The following is a 19446-nucleotide window of genomic DNA, read 5'->3' as shown; positions in this document are numbered from 1 at the left end:
ATTCAGCCTAAGATTATATACTGTCAGACTCCAGACCTAGATATATTAGTGAATTACAGCACTTTCATGTCATTTTCTGCAAATTTCCAGTAATACACTTCTTTCTATGTTTCCTATACATTTTCAGATGATTTTAGTGGATGTTTCCAGGTTCCTTTTGGTTTATGGGGTTTTCCTGGTAGGTTTTGGAGCAGGTAAGAAGTTTTTCATATCAATATATTAAATTAGAGTAAATATTAATTTGATTTTAATTATATGGAAATATGAAGAAGGCAAGAAATTAAATCAGTCATATGATTGTGGGATTCTGCAGGCATCCAGCATCGCTACCACTGGTCACCTAGGCAGCCCCTCATTTTAGCTAAATCTAAAGCTGTTCAAACCTTTTCTATTCATGGGTGGTGCTTCTGGGGTGAGCCTGTTTTTATTTCCCATACATCACTGAGAACATAAATGTGAACTTATGCAGTAAAAGGTGAGACATTACATTTCAAATATGTAGTAAGAGCTCAGGAAATATGTAGCAGAAAGGGCAACAATAAAGGATTAGCCAGATCGAGTCCTGGGCATTCATAGTGGTCCTTGCCCAGGAACAGTAGAGTCATTACACAGTTATATCCAACCCATGCCAAACGAAGTGGTAACTACATTTGCAATATCAGAAAACAATCTGGACAACATCAAATCTCAATTTGTACAAGGAAATGACGATGGTACCTATTACCAGTAGCTCAGACAATAGAAATTCAGTATTTTCTTCTGTCAGTTCAGTGATTGGTCCGTCCTTTTCCTAAGTCTGATGCTGGTTTTCTGTTACCCTGCAGGTCTTGCTTCTCTGATGAACGATTGCCCCCAGGACACAGAGTGCAGCCGATTCCACAGCTTTCACTCTGCAGTGTTTGAGCTCTTTAAGCTTACCTTAGGGCTCGGGGACCTCTCAGGGCATGAGGATTCCAAGTACCCGAAGGTTTTCATGCTTCTGCTCATCTGCTACGTGATACTCACCTTTGTGCTCCTCTTAAACATGCTGATCGCACTCATGGGGGAGACAGTCAATTCAGTGTCCCAAGAAAGTGAGAAAATCTGGAAGCTCCAGGTGAGGCTCCTGCCTTTAGCAGTTCAAACCCAGTGACAAGACACTGTAATGTGATCAGAAATGCCCAATAGTTGGCATACACATGTCTCATCTACCTGTCAATTCTTTTACATTTTTCTTAACCCTCCCAGGAACATCAGAAAAATGAAACGTGTATTTCACGCTGCAGTTACAGGTAACAATACCTGGAATTGGCTGCATCCTTGTCAGGCCTCAGGACTGTTCCACTAGGGAAGCTTTCCAGCATGACACTAGCGAGACACAACACATTCATTGGGACCATATTATCCAACCTGAATACAGAGTATTTCCCTTTCATAGGCAAAATCTAAACTACTGTGCCCACTGAGTATCTATAGCAATCATTCAACTGTAATGTCCTTATGTGGTGACTAGATGTCACCTTTCTCCATGTGAAGGCGGCTGTGCAAGCATGAAGTGCTTTTTTAAATGGTAGAAAGTCACACCAGGAAACACTTACCATTGGTTGCATTTGTACAGTTGTAGGTGAGATTTTCAAAAGCTCTCAGACAATGGCCTGATGCTGCCCACACTGTAGATAAGTTCATAGAGGATAGGTCCATCCATGGGTATTGGGTAGGGATGTAATTGTGTAATCGATTAACCAATAAGCAAACGCTTATAGGTTAATGCTATAGACTACACACATTTCCCTCTCCCCCGCCTGCCAATAAATTTTTAGCAGGCTGGCTCAGTCCTGGCTTGCCACATGTCCAGGACCCATCCCTGCTGCAGCTCTGTATTAAAAGTGTTTTAGGAGCTGGGTGGGCAGGCAGCCCGGCTCTGTCCTAATTCATGCCAGGCTCTGCACTTAAAGTGTATTAGGAACCAGGTGGGCAGGAAGCTCTGCTCAGTTCCAGCTCATGCCAAGTCCAGGAGCTCAGATCCCCTTAGACAGTGGCTGCTGCCACCTCGTGCTACTACCTCTTTATCAGAGGCTGCAACACACTGCGCCAGGCAGCCGGACCACAAGAGAGGTGGCTTTCAAATTGGCTCCCCTCATGGATCAGCTGCCGCTTGGCATCCAGCGCTGCTTCCTCAGATAGAGGCAGGGGTCTCCTCAGGAGTGAGGCTGGAGTGCACTGGCTGCCGGCCCCCGGGGACTATAGACTAGTCTATTAACTGATAAGAATTCATGAGTATACTTGACCATTTAATTAACTAATATTTAACATTCCTCGTATTGGGTAAGTTGGTCAGAAATACAGCCCCATTCGACAGATGTCCCTAAACTCCAGTTTTCAGAGCCTGGGATTGGATTATTGGAGATGGATCACTCAAAACCGCCCTGCCCTATTCATTTCCTCTAAAGCATCTGCCTCTGGCCAAGGCAGGAAGAAAGGACACTAGGCTAGATGGACCATTGGTTTTCATGCTATGGCCCTTACGTTCAGCTGCTACGTCAGTGGGTGCAGCGTTAAGAGCACAGACAGGAAAATCCCACTCCAAGAGCACTCATACCTTCTGCAGATTTTCAAAAGTGCATCCTTTGAAAATTCAGGGCAGGTAGAAAGACCGGCAGACAGTGAAAACATGCCACACGCAGTAAGAGCCATATGCAAGAACATCTCCAGAATGATTCATTGTTTGCCATCGTGTTAATTATACACAGAAAGCCATGACAATACTGGATCTGGAAAGAAGTTTGCCAGTGTCCTGGAGAAAATGGCTCCAAAGGAAAAAAATTCACCCCGATATGCTAGTTGGCTACACCCCTGATGGCAAGGAAGATCAGAGAACTTGCTTACGGTACGTACAGTGAGACCTCTAGAGATCGAACTAACCATTTAATAAAAGTGTGATTTAAACTATTTTATTATGTCTAAATGTGATGGGCCCGAGCTCTGTGTGGCTCCCTGATACAGCTTATCACCAGAAGACCTTTCAGGGGTCTGTGGGCCTTGCAGAGACTGTGGAGGTGAAGGTAATCCCTCTACCAAAGACAGTAGAGAAGGGCAGCAATCCACACCATCAGGGCCAGGAGAGAAAAATTTGTGTTTACTTTTTGTGAAATGCTCTTGGATACTGAGGAAAAAGGCCCCTCTGTGACAACAGATAGGCTACGTCTAGACTGGCATGATTTTCCACAAATGCTTTTAACGGAAAAGCGTCCGTGCCAATCTAGATGCGGTTTTGCGCAAGAAAGCCCCGATCGCCATTTTTGCCATCTGGGTTTTTTTTGCGCAAAACAATACCACGTTGTCTACACTGGCCCTCTTGCGCAAAAGCATTTGCGCAAGAGGGCTTTTGCCTGAACAGGAGCAGCAAAGCATTTCCGCAAGAAGCACTGATTTCAGACAGTAGGAAGTCAGTGTGTTCTTGCAGAAATTCAAGCGGCCAGTGTAGACAACTGGCAAGATTTTCCACAAAAGCAACCGCTTTTGCGGAAAAACTTGCCAGTCTAGACACAGCCATAGAGTTGGAGGGAGGTTGCATACAACAGAAGGTCACATTGATGGTGAATTATTCATGGTGTTAGATACTTTAGTTACTCATCGTAAGCCTGAACCTTCTGATGCCCCCCATCCCTAAAGTTATATGGGGCTTGGCCATGCTGAACCCAGCTTTTATACGAATATAAATATACTTCAGATTGGTAAGCTTCCTCTTGATATGTTTGCTTATAATGAACAGGGTGAATGATGTGAACAAAACCTACTGGAGTAACACACTAAAGAACATGAATGAAGATCCAGGCCCTCTTGCAAAGGAAAAGAAAGACGGTAATGGCTGAGATCCTGTTTTTAACTGTAGGAGAACTTTTTATTGCCCGTAAACCTCAAAAATCATTCCAATGGAACTATCACTAGAGTTACGCTATCTACCATGTCAGCCACCTCCAAGACTAGCCTAGTGTTGAACAGAGGAGCTTTGTAGCTTAGAACTACACGGGGGCCCCTTGAAGTCCTTGTTGATGCACGACTCCCGCTAACTTCAAAAGCAATTTCAAATCAGAATTTCAGGACTGGACTGTTATTGAACGGCAGCGACACAGTTATTTCTGCCCAGTGAAACTCGGTGTTCTGATGAGATGTGAAAACTGATAGTTCTAAGTCACTTCATTTCTTACAAAAAAGCATTTAATTACATTGGATGAAAACCTGACCCTACTGAAGTCAATAGCAAATTCCCATTGATTTAAATGGAGACAGGATTTAACTGATATTATGGGTTCTGTAGATGTTACAGAGCTACAGATATAATAGATGCAGCAATGAAAGTAACTTAACATTTCTTACCGATACTGACCTATTGCTACCAGGTCTCTGGGTGTTTTTTGTGATGTTAAATAAAGTGCTGCCAATGAGAATAATGTCATTGTTTGTGATGGTTAGAGCAGATAAAATTTTGAAGATAAATTCCAAAATATAAGTTAATTTACAAACATAGGTAGTGGTTGGATAGGTTTTTTTCTTCCAGATCTTGTAATTACTAGTGTTTGGATTTCTGTCAGTTTCACTTGAGAGAAACCCAGACTTCTAACAGCAACTGACTCTTTTCTCCAAAGTACATCCAAACTAAACAGAGATGATTGGCTTGTTCTTCTCATGCCAGCAGTTTCACCTTCTCCGTATTTCTTTTCCAGGTTCAAGGAGAGATGCGGTATGAAAAAAGGAACCTGAGGAAAGAAACACATCAGTACATAAAATTGATATCTGAAGAGGTGTTGGTTCAGCAGTGGGTAACCTAGGCTAGTGGGTAGGCTGCATGAGTGGCCTCTTTCATGTCAATGGTCTGCAAGATTGTCATAATGTTCTCCTGGGATAGGGCAGTTTTACTATCGGCATTTGCATACTTAGAAATTGCAGGGTGTAACAGTAAACACAATGTCTTATGGCTGCACATAGAATCTTGGGCTGTGTCTACATTGGCAAGATTTTCCACAAAAGCACCCCCTTTTGCGCAAAAACATGCTGCCTGTCTACACTGGCGGGGAGTTCTTGCACAAGAACACTGACGTTCTAACGTGTGAAATCAGGGCTTCTTGCACAAGAACTATGATGCTCTCGTTCAGGAATAAGCCCTCTTGCACAACTGTTCTTGTGCAAGAGGCCAGTGTAGACAGGGAACATGAATTTCTTGCACAAGAAAACCCGATGGTTAAAATGGCCATCGGAGCTTTCTTGCACAAGAAAGGGTCTACACTGGCATTGATGCTCTTGTGCAAAAGCACATCTTTTGCGCAAAGGCACATGCCAGTGTAGACGCTCTCTTGCGCAAATACTCTAACGCAAGAACTCTTGCATTAAAGAGTATTTGCGCAAAAACTTTCCAATGTAGGCGTAGCCCAGATGTCTTGCAGCTGCATGTAGAATCCGCATGTGGCCCTCCACTGTGTTGGCTTCTTCAACTTCTTGCGTGCGTATACTTTCATGGCAAGTCAGAGTTCCTCTGCTTTTACTTTTGAGTGAAGCAGAAGGATGTAACTAAATATAGTCTATTCCTCTCTCAATAGATATAGACATTTATACTCTTCTTTTCTCTTGCGTATCATATAACATGTTAGAACAGCTCATTATAAACTTGACTATCACTCTTACACAAATTTAGAGCCCTGCACAGATACAAAATTTATATCCAGTGACGTGGATACCTGTGGACATAAATCAGTATCCACAGATCTGCAGGGCTCTACCAGGAACAACAGTGGCCAAAGCAGCTGCTTGTCAGGTGGTCACTCCCAGGAGCCAGCTAATCCTCTGGTAGGGCTGTGGTGACCCCGGCCCTCCCCTTGGAGTGCCTTCCCACAGGAACAGCTGCCGCTGAGCCTGTTGCCATCCCAGTAGCCATACTGGAGAAGCTAGCAGTGCAGAGTTCTATGCAGATATGGATTTAGATGCACGGATATACGTTTTGTATCCACACAGGGCTGTCCTAACCATTCCCTCTGATATTTTATACCTGTGCTGACGTAATGGATGTTAACTTTTGGTAACTGTTCTCAGGGAACTGATAATAGATTCTATCCAATAACCAAAACAACACGGCGATTGCTGCCATTCTGGGTGTGGTAACAATTAAGATAAAATCTCATTATCAATAAAAATCATATTTCTGTATCAGAGCTACATTCTGTTGACTGAAAACTTACATCAAGCTCACTGCAGCCTGAGTATCTGTGTTAGTCGGGGTGACCCTGTCTATCCCACACAAGCCCCAGGGTCTGAAGGCTGCTCTAGGACATTTCTTCCAGCAGTTGAGAAGTTTCCCAAGGGTCTATTACGATGTGGAACTGGGGAGCAAGCAGATGGGGAGCAAGCAGTGAAATCCAACTGAGAACCTCAAGGTCTAGGCCATTTGTAGTTTTTCCACTGAGAGGTAAGAAAAGCTTCTTGTGGGCAAAAGCACTCAGTTTATTTCCGGGACTCAAGCCCCTAATGGCCATCGCAGATACTCACTTGTTGAACAAGTCAATGGTGATGGCAACTACTGTGACGCTTAAAATATTGAAATTACTTTCTTGTGTATGGAAGAAATATTCTGTACAGAAAAGTATTTCAGGACCAAATTTTCATACAATTACAATGGAAACTTTCGCAGTGGTCCCTAGAATGTCTACTATGGAAGAATAATTCTGGTAGTTTTTGTTATTATCCTGATCTTTTATTTCCCTGCTAGTTTAGTTGTAGGTATTTCTAATTCCAAACTAGCACAAACATTGTGCCCATTTTATGGTAATACACTCTACTTAGCACTAGCCATAAAGGAAGGGGGCATCCCCTTTAAGCTCACCAAAATTTGTATCTCAGTGTCAGAGATGAAAAATTGCCTTTGAGTTCAATACACCTTCCCCTCAATGCATACTGGTAAGACATGAGGTTTTCAATATTTTACAGCATGTATCAAACTATTTTATTGCCACTCATGCAATAATTGCTGCCTGTTTTACATTCAGCGATGCAGGATAATATCAAAAAAATAAAACTTTTATTCTGTCTCATTACTAAATTATGAAATTCAGTGGAAAGCCAGAGGGCACAACTAAGCTGATTTTTCAATGACAGCCATTTAAATCATCTGCTGAAATCATAATTTAATATAGGAAGAAGAAACTCTTAATTTAAATCCTCAAGTTTAATCTTGATTTCCTTTTGTACTTTTTAGTTATTTTCCTAAAAAATGTTGATTGCATTTTTTCCAGTGTGAATCAACTTTGTTTCGAAATTTAAGCTAATTAATCTAAAAAGGATGTAAACCTAAATGAAAGGTTCTGAAATTATCTAAAGAAAAAGCTTCAATTGATCCAAAAAGAAAAACTTTTCAGTTTTGTTAGTTTGTGAGATTTCAACTTTGTATCCTGATTTGAGACGGGAAGAAAAACTCAAATAATCAAAAATATTAATGGGATGGGAAACCATTTCCCACACAGCTCCATCCGGAAACTCACTGCAAAATTTACCCATGGACATGCTTGCACCACATATTACCCTGATACCTTCCCATGTGAATTCTTTTTTTTTTTTCATGCTTGGAGATGATCAGTTAGTACAAATAGTGGAAAAGAAGCTAAAGCATACAAGAAATTACATGAGCCTTGGATTAGATTTTAAATAGTATCATCCTTTTAGAGGCATGTTTTTGAACCCATGATAACGGTTGCTTGAAGTTTTTCATGACTAGATACTGATTACTTACCGCACAGGGGTGACTGAGTTCTGGCTGAATATAATTTGCTTGCTAAGGAAACAGAAAAAACATATTTATATTATAGCTAGGGTCCCTAAAATGGGAGGAAATATTAGGATAGTTTTTAGATTCAATTGAACAGTTCATAGGACAGAAAAAGGGGAGGAATATGAAAAGAAGTTATCTAGTAGGGTCTTCTGATTGGTGCAGTATCACAATGCAGAGTGCACCTGTCAAAATATGTCTCACAAGGAAAGACTTAGAGTTATTATATTATTTAAGCACATAAGAACATAAGAATGGCTGTACTCGCTCAGACCAAAGGTCCATCTAGCCTAGTAGCCTGTCCGTTGACAGTGGCCAGCACCAGGTGTCCCAGAGAGGGTGGACGGAAGTCAATGATCAAGCGATTTGTCTCCTGCCATCCTTCTCCTGTCTCTGACAAACAGAGGCCAGGGACGCCATTTCTATACCAAGGGCAGGGTAGGCCCATTGCTCAATGAGGAGGGAGAAACAATAACAAGAAACGTGGAAATGGCAGAGGTGCTTAATGACTTCTTTGTTTCGGTTTTTGTCAAGAAGATGGATGGTGATGGGATGCTTAAAACAGAGAATGCTAGTGGAAATGGGATAGGCTTAGAAGTTAAAATAAAAGAACAAGTTAAAAATTACTTAGAAAAGTCAGATGTCTGCAAGTCACCAGGGCCTGATGGAATGTCTAGAATCCTCAAGAAGCTGACAGAGGAGGGCTATGAGCCTTTAGCTATGATCTTTGAAAAATCATGGAAGTAGGGAGAGTTTCCAGAAGACTGGAAAAGGCAACTATTGTGCCCCTCTATACAAAAGGAAATAAAAACAACCCAGGAAACTAGAGACCATTTGGTTTAACTTCTGTGCCAGGAAAGATAATGGAGCAAGTAATTAAGGAATCCATCTGAAAGATAAGGTGATAGGTAACAGCCAGTATGGATTTGTAAAGAATAAATCATCTCAAACCAATCTGATAGCTTTCTTTGGTAGGATAACAAGTCTTGTGGATAAGGGAGAAACAGTGGACGTGGTATACCTAGGCTTTAGTAAGGCATTTGATACAGTCTTGCATGACCTTCTCAATAAAGTAGGGAAATACAATCTAGATGGGGCTACTATAAGGTGGGTGCATAACTGGCTGGATAACCATTCTCATAGAGAAGTTATTAATGGTTCACAATCATGCTAGAAGGGCATAACAAGTGGGGTTCCACAGGGGTCTGTTTTGGGACCAGTTCTGTTCAATATCTTCATCAACGATTTAGATATTGACATAGAGAGTGTGCTTATGAAGTTTGCAGATGATATCAAACTGGGAGGGGGTTGCAAGTGCTTTGGAGGATAGGGTCAAAGTTCAAAATGATCTGGACAAACTAGAGAAATGGTCTGAGGCAAACAGGATGAAGTTTAATATGAAGTTTAATAAGGACATACAAAGTAATCCACTTAGGAAGGAAAGAACGGTTACTTACCTAGTAACTGTGATTCTTCGAGATGTGTTGCTCACGTCCATTCCAATTAGGTGTGTGCACACAGCGTGCACGTGTCATCAGAAGTTTTTCCCTCAGCAGTACCCGTAGGGCCAGCGGGGAGCCCCCTGGAGTGATGCCAGTATATCAGCCCATATATACCCCTGCTGGCCCCCTCACCCACTCAGTTCCTTCTTACTGGAATACTCTGGAGAGAGGGCGGCAGGTGGGGATTTGGAATGGACCATTCTTTCTTCTTCGAGTGTTTGCTCATGTGCATTCCAATTAGGTGACTCCAAAGCAGAACCTATGGAAGAGGGCTGGATGTTGAAGCTACAGAGGCGTGGAGGACCACCCTGCCCAGGGCGGCGTCTTCCCTGGTGTCATGTGTTAGCGCATGGTGATTGGTGAAGGTATGGGCAGAGGACTATGTTGCGGCTCTGCAGATGTCCAGGGTAGGAACCTGTGCCATGAAAGTGGTGGAGTCTGCCACAGCTCTCAGGGAGTGCGCTCTAAGGAGAGGAGCTGGTATCCCCACTAGGGCATAGCACTCCTTGATACAAGCGGTTATCCAGGAGGAGAGCCACTGGGAGGATACGGGTTGACCCCTCACCCATTCGGCGATGGCCACAAAAAGTTGCGATGACTTCCTGAATGGTTTTGTCCTAAGTAAAAAGCTATCGCCCTGAGCACATCTAGAATGTGTGAAGCCTGTTCTTTCCCAGACATGTGTGGCTTGGGGTAAAAGACCAGCATGAAAATATCCTGGGAGGTGTGGAAAGAAGATACCATCTTGGGCAGAAAAGCTGGGTGGGGGTGGAGCCTAATCTTATCTTTGAAAAACACAGTGTAGGGGGAATCCTGGCAGATGTGAGTGCCACTAGAAGAGACACCTTATAAGACAGGTATAGAAGGGAACACATTGCTAAAGGCTCGAACGGGGGTCCCATAAGTTTGGAAAGGACCAGATTTAGGTTCCACTGGGGGACGGGCTGGCGGACGTGTAGGTAGAACCTGTCCAACCCTTTCAGAAACCTATTGACCATTGGGTTAGCAAACAGAGCTTTCCCCCCTTCCCCCGAGTGGAAGGCCAAAATGGCCGCCAAGTGAACCTTGATGGAGGAGGAAGAGAGGTCCTGGAGCCTGAGGTCTAACAGGTAATCCAGGATCAAGGGAATCGCAGCTTTCCTTGGGTGTATCCCCTTCTGGGCAACCCAAGTACAGAACCGTTTCCACTTAGCCAGGTATGTGGTCCTAGTGGAGGGCTTCCTGCTACCCAGCAGGACTTCCTGGACCCATTTCTTGGCCATTAGCCACAGAACTTCCACACTGGCAAATGCAGCGAGTGCACGTCCGGGTGGCGGAGCCTGCCCGAGTCCTGAGTAATCAGGTCCGGGAGCAGCGGGAAGGTCCTGGGTCTCTCGCATGACAGGTTGAGGAGAGTTGAGAACCTGCGCTGCCTGGGCCAAGCTGGGGTGATTAAATCAGGGATGCCCTGAACGCCCGCACTCTGAGTAAGACTTTGTGGATTAGCGGGAATGGTAGGAAGGCATATCATAGGCCCTGCAGCCAGGGGAGAAGGAGAGCATCTCCCAGGGAGCCCTGTCCCTGTCTCATGAGGAAGCAGAATCGGGGGCACTTCCTGTTCTGCCCTGTGGCGAAGAGGTCCAGATGGGGAGACCCCCATGCACGGAAGATAGATTGGGCTACATCCCGCCTCAGAGACCATTCATTTCCTGCAAAGGACCTGCTCAGTTTATCCGCCAGGACGACTTGGGAGCCCGGGAGGTACGAGGCCATCAGGTGGATATCCGCCCCGATGCAAAGTTCCCACAGGTGAATCACCTCCCAGCACAGGCGAGGGGAACGGGCCCCGCCCTGCTTGTTTATATACGCTACCACTATCGTGTTGTCTGGTAGGATGAGGACAGACTTGCCCCTGAGCTGGGGAAGGAAAACCTCACAAGCCAATCGGGCTGCCCGGAGCTCCCTGATGTTGATATGCAGGGAGAGCTCGTCTGCAGACCACATACCTTGCGTGTGAAGGTCTCCCAGGTGGGCTCCCCAGCCGGTGTCCGACGTGTCCGTGACAAGGCGGGTGGACGGTACCGGCCTACAAAATGGTTCCCCCGTGGAGACCTCTGCCTGGTTGGTCCAGCAGTTCAGTGCAAGAAGGATGGGGCTTGGGACCGTCACCATCCTGTCCCATGAATGGACGAGTGAGTTGTGGACTCATGATAACAACATCTGTAGCGGACTCATGCGCAGCCTGGCGTGTTGCACTACATAAGTGAAGGCAGCCATGCGGCGTAGGAGACACATGCAAAGCCGGGCGGTGATCAGTGGAAAGTTCTGGAATTCCTGAAGGACTGAGAGGGGACATGATAGCGGTTTTCAAACAGGGCCGGCCCATAACATTTTGGCACCTGAGACAGGGACCTCAAATGCCCTCTTGCTTGGGCCAAAACTTTGAAAGGTCTCAATTCTGCCTCCTTCCTGTTCTACTCCTTTCATGGTACTGCTCTGCTACCTACATATGCACCAGCAACAGACACAATTTTCTACACTCTGGGTCCTAGTGGCACCCCCCCACAGTCTGGCACCTGAGGCAGCCGCTTCAGTTCACCTCATGGTAGGGCCAACCCTGTTTTCAAGTATCTAAAAGTCTGTTATAAGGAGAAAAGAGAAAAATTGTTCTCCTTGGCCTCTGATAATAGGATAAGAAGCAATGGGCTTAAATTGTAGCAAGAGAGGTTTAGGTTGGACATTAGGAAATACTTCTTGTCAGGGTGGTGAAACACTGGAGTAAATTACCGAGGGGGCGTTGTAGAATCTCCATCACTGGAGATATTTAAGAGCAGGTTGGACAGACTCCTGTCAGGGATGGTCTAGACAGTGCTTGGTCCCTCCATGAGGGCAGGGGACTGGACTCGAGGACCCTTCCAGTTCTAACAAAAAACAGTATTATGTAGCACTTTAAAGACTAACAAGATGGTTTATTAGGTAATGAGCTTTCATGGGCCAGACCCACTTCCTCAGATCAAATAGTGGAAGAAAATTGGCATGACCATATATACCAAAGGATACAATCAAAAAAATGAACACATATGAAAAGGACACATCAAATTTCAGAACAGAAGGGGGATGAGAGGGGCAGCTACATTTCTATCATCATCCTTCCAGTTCTATGATTCTGTGCAATAAGTATTTTTTCACAATCAATGATTCGTTGAAAAAATTGTTGTCAGTCTACTTCATATTCAAAACTAGACAGTAAATTAATCCATTCTATGTTATTTGTTGGGCAAAGCTAATTCTTTAGATTATTTTAATTGTGATATTTTGTAAATGTTATTATTATACATTACATTAACTTTTAGATTTCACTCTGCTTATGACAAGGATATTAATTGTTGAAAGCAAAAGGATTCACTTAAAAAAAAAATCCAATCCCCTCATGTGAATCCAGTCTTGGTGAGACTAATATATGATGGTCCTTTAAGGACTTCCATTTCTGGACAGAGCTTCTTTTCGCTTCCAGTTTGAAAATATCATTTTCCTCCCACACAGCATGTCCTTTAACTTGAATGAGTGCTTGATGCCATGTTCAGCAACAGTATGGCAGCAAGTGACTTTTCTGTGATTGCTTGGTGTTGACAATTGTAGTGTCAATAATTATTGCCAATGTGGTCTGTTAAATGTCAATAGATACTTTGCTGTCCATGTGTGCCAAGGTGCCTCCTTGGCTCTGCACAGATAGCCAGAGAAGCAGAACATGAGCAAACCACCCGATGACCACAAAATCAGACAAGGGACAAAAGCACCCAATCAGGTTTTTGCCAAGGAAGCATAGTCTCGCCTCAAGGGTTACAGAAACACTAAGAACATGGGCCACTTGAAAATGGACCAGCTGAGTCAGTGGCAGGACTTTCCATTGTTCTTGGGTCAAACAAAGACAACCCCTCTGAGATACATCTGTATACACATGCATCATTCCTGATGTATCTGGTGGCATCCTCAGACACATGAGGGTATCACCCGTTGATGTACCAAAGGGCCATCTGTTACCTTATACTTGTTGGATCAATCAAAACGTTGCCAATCCTCACGTTGTCATCCTGACCCCATCTTTAGGATAGATCAGCGTGTTCCTGTTATTTATAGGGGATGTGCTGTGATTGAAGGGTGCTGGTACCACCCTTCTACTATATGCGTACATGAGTGTTCTTTCCGAATGAACACCTCCTTGCAAAAGAAGACAGGCTCTGTAAAAGGTAAACGAGGATCTAGACTGCTGCCTGTCAGAACAGGACACGTCAGATCACAGAAGAAAAGGTAGTGAGCAATACTTCCACTGGATTGGGAAATCAGATGAAGGAAAAAAATGGACCAATTAACAGGAGCTACAACTTGATCACCAAGGAGCAAAGAATGGCAAAGTGAAAAATGGAAATTTAGCAGATTAACACCGAGAATTGATGCAATAACCTATGATGTCCAAAAACAGTAAACTGTGGGGGGAAGGGGGGAAAAGGAACTCCTGCAATCAATTTGACATGCACACAACAGCCACATACGTGGGAGGGCAAAATCAGGTTTTACAAGGTAACAACCCCCACTCACGTCTCAGAGTCAGGATAAAAAGCAATCAACATAGTCTTCAGCTGGTTTTTGAAAACTGCCTGTCCACTCCAAGAGAAAACTCAAGAAGCTCTTAGAACCCAGCCAGAGAAAAGATCATCTCTGACTAGAAGGAATTCATCTGGAACAAGCAGAGGGGTGAGAAATACATTTGTAACAATCTCTCTTAGCGTAGGAGGCCGAGTTGTCGTGTTTGGTTTAGTTTAGCACAGTAACTTACTTTGATTTGTCTGTTTTTCACTTGCAGTCACTTAAATCTTACTTTTCACTCACTAGATATTTGAGAGAGTTTGTGCATCTCTCTGTCTTTGCAGCCAACTGTGAGACCACCAAATTTGGGAGGCTGTTTCCTTTTATCATAATTTAAAGCAAGGGCAGGGTTTGTTGTGCCAGGACAATGGGATGTGTGTGGAATGTGATTGCTTCTCATCAAACAGAAAGGGAGGACTGTGATAGCAGGGGCAGTATGCTCCTGAATGATCACAGGGCAAGCGCCTCAGCCCTGGAGAGCAGCTGATGGCTGGGCAGCATGGCCCCGCTTCCTAGCCCCAGGGTGCAGGTGAACATAAGAACATAAGAACGGCCGTCCTGGGTCAGACCAAAGGTCCATGTAGCCCAGTATCCTGTCTACCGACAGTGGCCAGCACCAGGTGCCCCAGAGAGGGTGGACCAAAGACAACGATCAAGCGATTTGTCTCCTGCCATCCCTCTCCAGCCTCTGACAAACAGAGGCCAAGGACACCCTTTTATCCCCTGGCTAATAGTCTTTTATGGACCTAACTTCCGTGAAATTATCTAGCTTCTCTTTAAACTCTGTTATAGTCCTAGTCTTCACAGCCTTCTCTGGCAAGGAGTTCCACAGGTTGACTATGCACTGTGTGAAGAAGAACTTTCTTTTATTAGTTTAAAACCTGCTCCCCATTAATTTCATTTGGTGTCCTCTAGTTCTTCTATTATGGGAACTAATAAATAACTTTTCTTTATTCGCCCTCTCCACACCACTCATGATTTTATAGACCTCTATCATATCCCCCCTCAGTCTCCTCTTTTCTAAACTGAAAAGTCCCAGCCACTTTTGCCTCTCTTCATATGGGACCCGTTCCAAACTCCTAAACTTTTTAGTTGCCCTTTTCTGAACCCTTTCCAAGGCCAAATGATCTTAATTTTCTCTCACTACATATTTGAGAGAGTTTGTGCATCTGTCTGTCTTTGCAGCCAACTTTGTAGGTGGTGGCTACACAGCATGGACCTTGCCGCCACAGCTGGGAAGAGGCACCTGTGTTGGCTAGACAGCCAGTGCCATCTCTTGGCAAGCCCTTCCCCCTACCAGCTCCATTGCAGACTTCCTCAGTGCAGGTGCATCATTGTACAGATCGCTGGTGTCCAATCATTGGGCCCCACTCAATACCGCAGGGTTCTCTGCAGTGTTCTTTCTAATGTTTCCATCCATGGGCAGAATACATTTTATGTGCACCATTAGTAGAAACACATGCTGCCAGCTCTGGACTCCTGCTAATGGTATCCTTCTGGAGTGCTCTGGTGGAGCTGGGTACCGGAAGCGCTGTTCTGCAGTGGTTCCGGTCTTACCTGTCGGGACGCTTTCAGAAGGTGGAGCTCTAGGGGGCTGCTACTCGACGCTGTGGCGATTGTGCTACGGGGTCCCGTAAGGTTCCATCTTGTTCCCTCTGCTGTTTAACATTTATACAAAGCTTCTGGGAGAGGTCCTAAGGAGTTTTGGAGGACGGTGCCATCAATATGCAGATGACACCCAACTCTGTTTCCCTGTGACATCAGAACCAAGTGTGGCAGCGACTGATTTAAACCAGTGTCTGGAGGCAGTGATGAACTGGATGAAATTAAATAAACTGAAGGGCTGTGTCTAGACTGGCAAGTTTTTCTGCAAAAGCAGCTGTTTTTGCGGAAAAACTTGCCAGCTGTCTACACTGGCCACTTGAATTTCTGCAAGAACACTGACGATCTCATGTAAAAAATCAGTGCTCCTTGTGGAAATACTACGTTGCTCCCGTTCGGGAAAAAGGGACAGTGTAGACAGCTCAGATTTGTTTTGCGCAAAAAAGCCCCGATTGCGAAAATGGCAATCGGGGCTTTTTTGTGCAAAAGCGCGTCTAGATTGGCACGGACGCTTTTCTGCAAAAAGTGCTTTTGAGGAAAAATGTCCATGCCAATCTAGATGCTCTTTTCCACAAATGCTTTTAACGGAAAACTTTTCCGTTAAAAGCATTTACGGAAAATCATGCCCGTCTAGACGTAGCCAAGCTGAATCTAGATAAGATTGACGTCCTGTGAATCAGGAGGCCATCTGTTTGGGAATGTGGCATAGTGCCTGTTCTGGATGGGTTTCTGTGTACTAAAAGAACAAGTACACAGCTTGGGAGTCCTCCTGGACCCTTTTTTAACATTTGAGAACCAAATCTCTTCGGTGGCCAGGAGCGCTTTTGGGCAGCTTTGGCTGATCCACCAGCTGTGACCCTTCCTGAACAAGCATAACTTGGCCCCAGTGATCCATGCTCTTGTTACATCCCAAATGGATTACAGCCGGTCCCCGACTTACAAACGGGTTACGTTCCAAAGGCCTGGTCATAATTCAATTTGTTTGTAAGTCAGCAATACATGCTTTTACATATAGCTGCGCTGTTCGTAAGTGCGGATGGTGCCTTCGTAAGTCGGGGACTGGCTGTAATGGGGTTAATGGGAGGTTGGTCATAAGTGCGGATGGTTGTAAGTCGATGCGTTCATAAGTCGGGGATCGGCTGTACTGTAATGCATTTATGTGGGGCTGTTTCCAAGGAGCCTTCAGAAACTTCAACTGGTCCAGAATGCAGCCGCTTGAGTTTTAACTAATACTCATTATACAGAGCCCTAAATGGGTTGCGTCTGGGATATCTGAAGGATCGTCTTCTCCTATACGAACCTGCCCAGGGATTTAGGTCAGCTAGGGAGGCTCTGCTCCGTGTTCCTCCACTTGTGAAGATAAGATTAACATCTACGCAGAGCTGGGCCTTCTCAGCTTTCGCTCCCAGGCTGTGGAATTCTCTCCCCTGGGCTATTTGCATGGTACCAATACTGGCATTTTTCGGCGTCAGGCTAAAGCCACTCTTTTTACTCATGCTTTTATTGGGGTTTGAGTCTGTGTGTGTGTGTGTATGCGTGTTTGTTCCTCCTCTCAAGATGTCTTAGCAGGTTTTATGTCCCCCTGGGGTCTCATATTTTAATTGTTTATATATCGTGTTTTAAACATTGTGTAAGCCGCGTTGAGTATTTTTAATAGAGAAACGGGGAAAAAATATTTTAAATAAATAAATAATCAAGGAGCTCCAGCAGTAGGAAGTCAAGTTCCCTGTGCCACTGCCATCCCCCTTAGGACAGTGGCCACCCGCATGGAACCCACTGCAATGTCCTTTCTGGTCACCTTGGGCTTTCCACCAGGACCAACGTCCAACACAAGGTCTCTGAGCAGATCAGCCTTGATTGCTTCGTACCAGAGGTTTTCCAAATTGCCCAGTCACTATGGATGCTGATGGCAATATCAGCACCTTCTGTGGTGCTGTGGGATCGCTCCATGTCTATGGGCACAGCCCTTCATTGTGCCCAGGCATCGGTCATGGTACCCAGTTGAGGATCTAACTTCAATGCCTGTACAAACACTGGCACTGGTCACCTCGACAGATTTGTCACCTCGCTGTTTCCCCCTTTCTCTAGATCATTTATAAACCAGTTGAATAGGATGGGTCCCAGGGCAGACCCTTGGGTGCCTCCACTAGTTACCCGTCTCCACTCTGAAAACTGACCATTTATTTTTACACTGGCACCAGTGACCACTTCGAAGCCATTTTCAGCCCCAGCACTGATGATCCTTTCAGCCCCAGTACTAGTTGTGGCACCAGGGGTTCCAGTGGCACAGCTTTTACCAGTGCCACCAGACCCTGTCGGTGCAGAGTTCAATGATTTGACCCAATCCCCAATCCTCTCCTCATCTTCTTCCCTGGATGAACCCTGTCTCTCAACCCCCTCCAGCCATGCTAAGTCCTCTAGCAAATGCCCGGACTAGACCCTCCCTGTCTGATTTTGACCCACCTTCACTCCTTCCTCCCAATCTGGAGAACTAGCACAACGGACCATAAGGTCCTAGCCATGGTACAACATGGCTATACCTCCATCTATCATCTACCCCCCCTCCCCTGTCCATCTTCAGGGTCCCCTTTTACAAGAAACTTCTTGAGCAGGAGGTAGAGGAGAAACTCTGTATGAAAGTGGTGAAGGAGATACTGCCCCATTTCAGAAACTGCGGCTTCTACTCTCATTATTTTTAATACCAAAAACCAAGTGGGGGAGTAGAGTCTGCTGACAACTGCTACTGTACTTCACTTAACAATAAACCTGGCCTGGCACTTTCGATCCGTACCTGGTTTGGGGGTCTTTGGGGGCCCTCACAGGGTCTGCTGTGGTCATTGGGCCCACATCATTGAGCACACATGCAAGCAGCCTTCTGGTTATCATCATCGACGGAGCCAGAGACCTGGGAGGACACCATGGCAGTAAATCCTCCTAACTACACTCCTCGATCATGATGACAACATATGCATCTTTGAGGGCAGCATGCCAGTCCCCTCAATCCAGGTCAGGGATGACCAAAGCCCGGCGGACCATAGGAAACTTGAGCTTCAACTGGTAGCAGTTCAGATCTTGCTGGTTCAAGATGGGATGAATGCCCCTAGCAACACAATTGGTGTGATTCTGCACTGTTGGACAAATGAGTCATTTTATAGAATGTAATATTTATGTTCCCTCCCCTATTTTGTCCAAGGAGATGTTCAGTTGAATCTAGGAGGTCCTCCTAACCTTTGATCTCATTTCCAGGTCCCTAGCTATGATTTTGGAATTATTATGTTTTTTTCTCTTTCTCCTTAGAAAGCAAATTATGTGCAGCCAGAACCCAACCAATGCAGAGCAGTCCAGCAGGTAAGTGCCTAGACACAAAAGGCTTCATAGAACCTTTGTTAAGGGCTCAAAAACGTGCCTCTTAGGGTACGTCTAGACTGCAGAGATATTTTGGGATACCGAAAGTATTCCAAAATAGCAACACTTGGTCTTTAAATGCTCCCACAATTCCCTCATGGAATGATGGTTAAGGGATTTGTCAGCATAGTGCCTTATTTTGAAATTTGGCACTGTCTGCACAGCGCCAAATTTCAAAATAAGCTCTTTCGACTTAAACTTGGAATAAGCTACACAAGAAGTCAGTAAGCACCTCTGCCATTTCCTAGTTTCCGGTTATTGTTTCTCCCTCCTCCTTGAGCAATGGGCCTACCCTGTCTTTGGTCCTTTTGCTCCTAATATACTTGTAGATCATCTTCTTATAAGGGTTATAAGTTATAACCCTATATGCCTCTAGCTAGATTTAGGTTTTTTGTGCCTGTGCCTTACTAATCTTGCCTGTGCATACCTGTGTTGTTTGTTTATATTCATCCTTCGTAATTTGATCTAGTTTCTACTTTTTATACGACTCCTTTTTGATTTTTAGATCATGTAAGATCTCCTGGT

General features: G+C 44.7%; 2 protein-coding genes across 9 annotated transcripts in view; both read left to right on the top strand.

The window, feature by feature from the left end:
• The window catches only part of LOC102459211 (transient receptor potential cation channel subfamily V member 3-like), a 95119-nt gene extending 88942 nt beyond the window's left edge, over positions 1–6177 (top strand). For all 8 annotated transcript variants that reach the window (XM_075904636.1, XM_075904635.1, XM_075904639.1 and 5 more), the window contains 5 exons: positions 128–194; positions 825–1096; positions 2730–2866; positions 3752–3840; positions 4704–6177. In XM_075904636.1, the coding sequence (XP_075760751.1) occupies positions 128–194; positions 825–1096; positions 2730–2866; positions 3752–3840; positions 4704–4726 (588 nt within the window). In that variant the 3' untranslated portion in view covers positions 4727–6177. The remainder of the gene's footprint in view (positions 1–127; positions 195–824; positions 1097–2729; positions 2867–3751; positions 3841–4703) is intronic.
• Positions 6178–13914: 7737 nt separating this feature from the next.
• LOC142819298 (transient receptor potential cation channel subfamily V member 1-like) overlaps positions 13915–19446 on the top strand; it is a 44544-nt gene continuing 39012 nt past the window's right edge. The window contains exons 1-2 of the mRNA XM_075905115.1: positions 13915–14022; positions 18814–18864. Of these exons, the coding sequence (XP_075761230.1) occupies positions 18824–18864 (41 nt within the window). The 5' untranslated portion in view covers positions 13915–14022; positions 18814–18823. The remainder of the gene's footprint in view (positions 14023–18813; positions 18865–19446) is intronic.

This window comes from Pelodiscus sinensis, chromosome 21 (assembly GCF_049634645.1).
Source record: "Pelodiscus sinensis isolate JC-2024 chromosome 21, ASM4963464v1, whole genome shotgun sequence".
NCBI classification, from domain to species: Eukaryota; Metazoa; Chordata; order Testudines; family Trionychidae; genus Pelodiscus; species Pelodiscus sinensis.
This window is presented reverse-complemented; position numbering and strand designations above follow the sequence as displayed.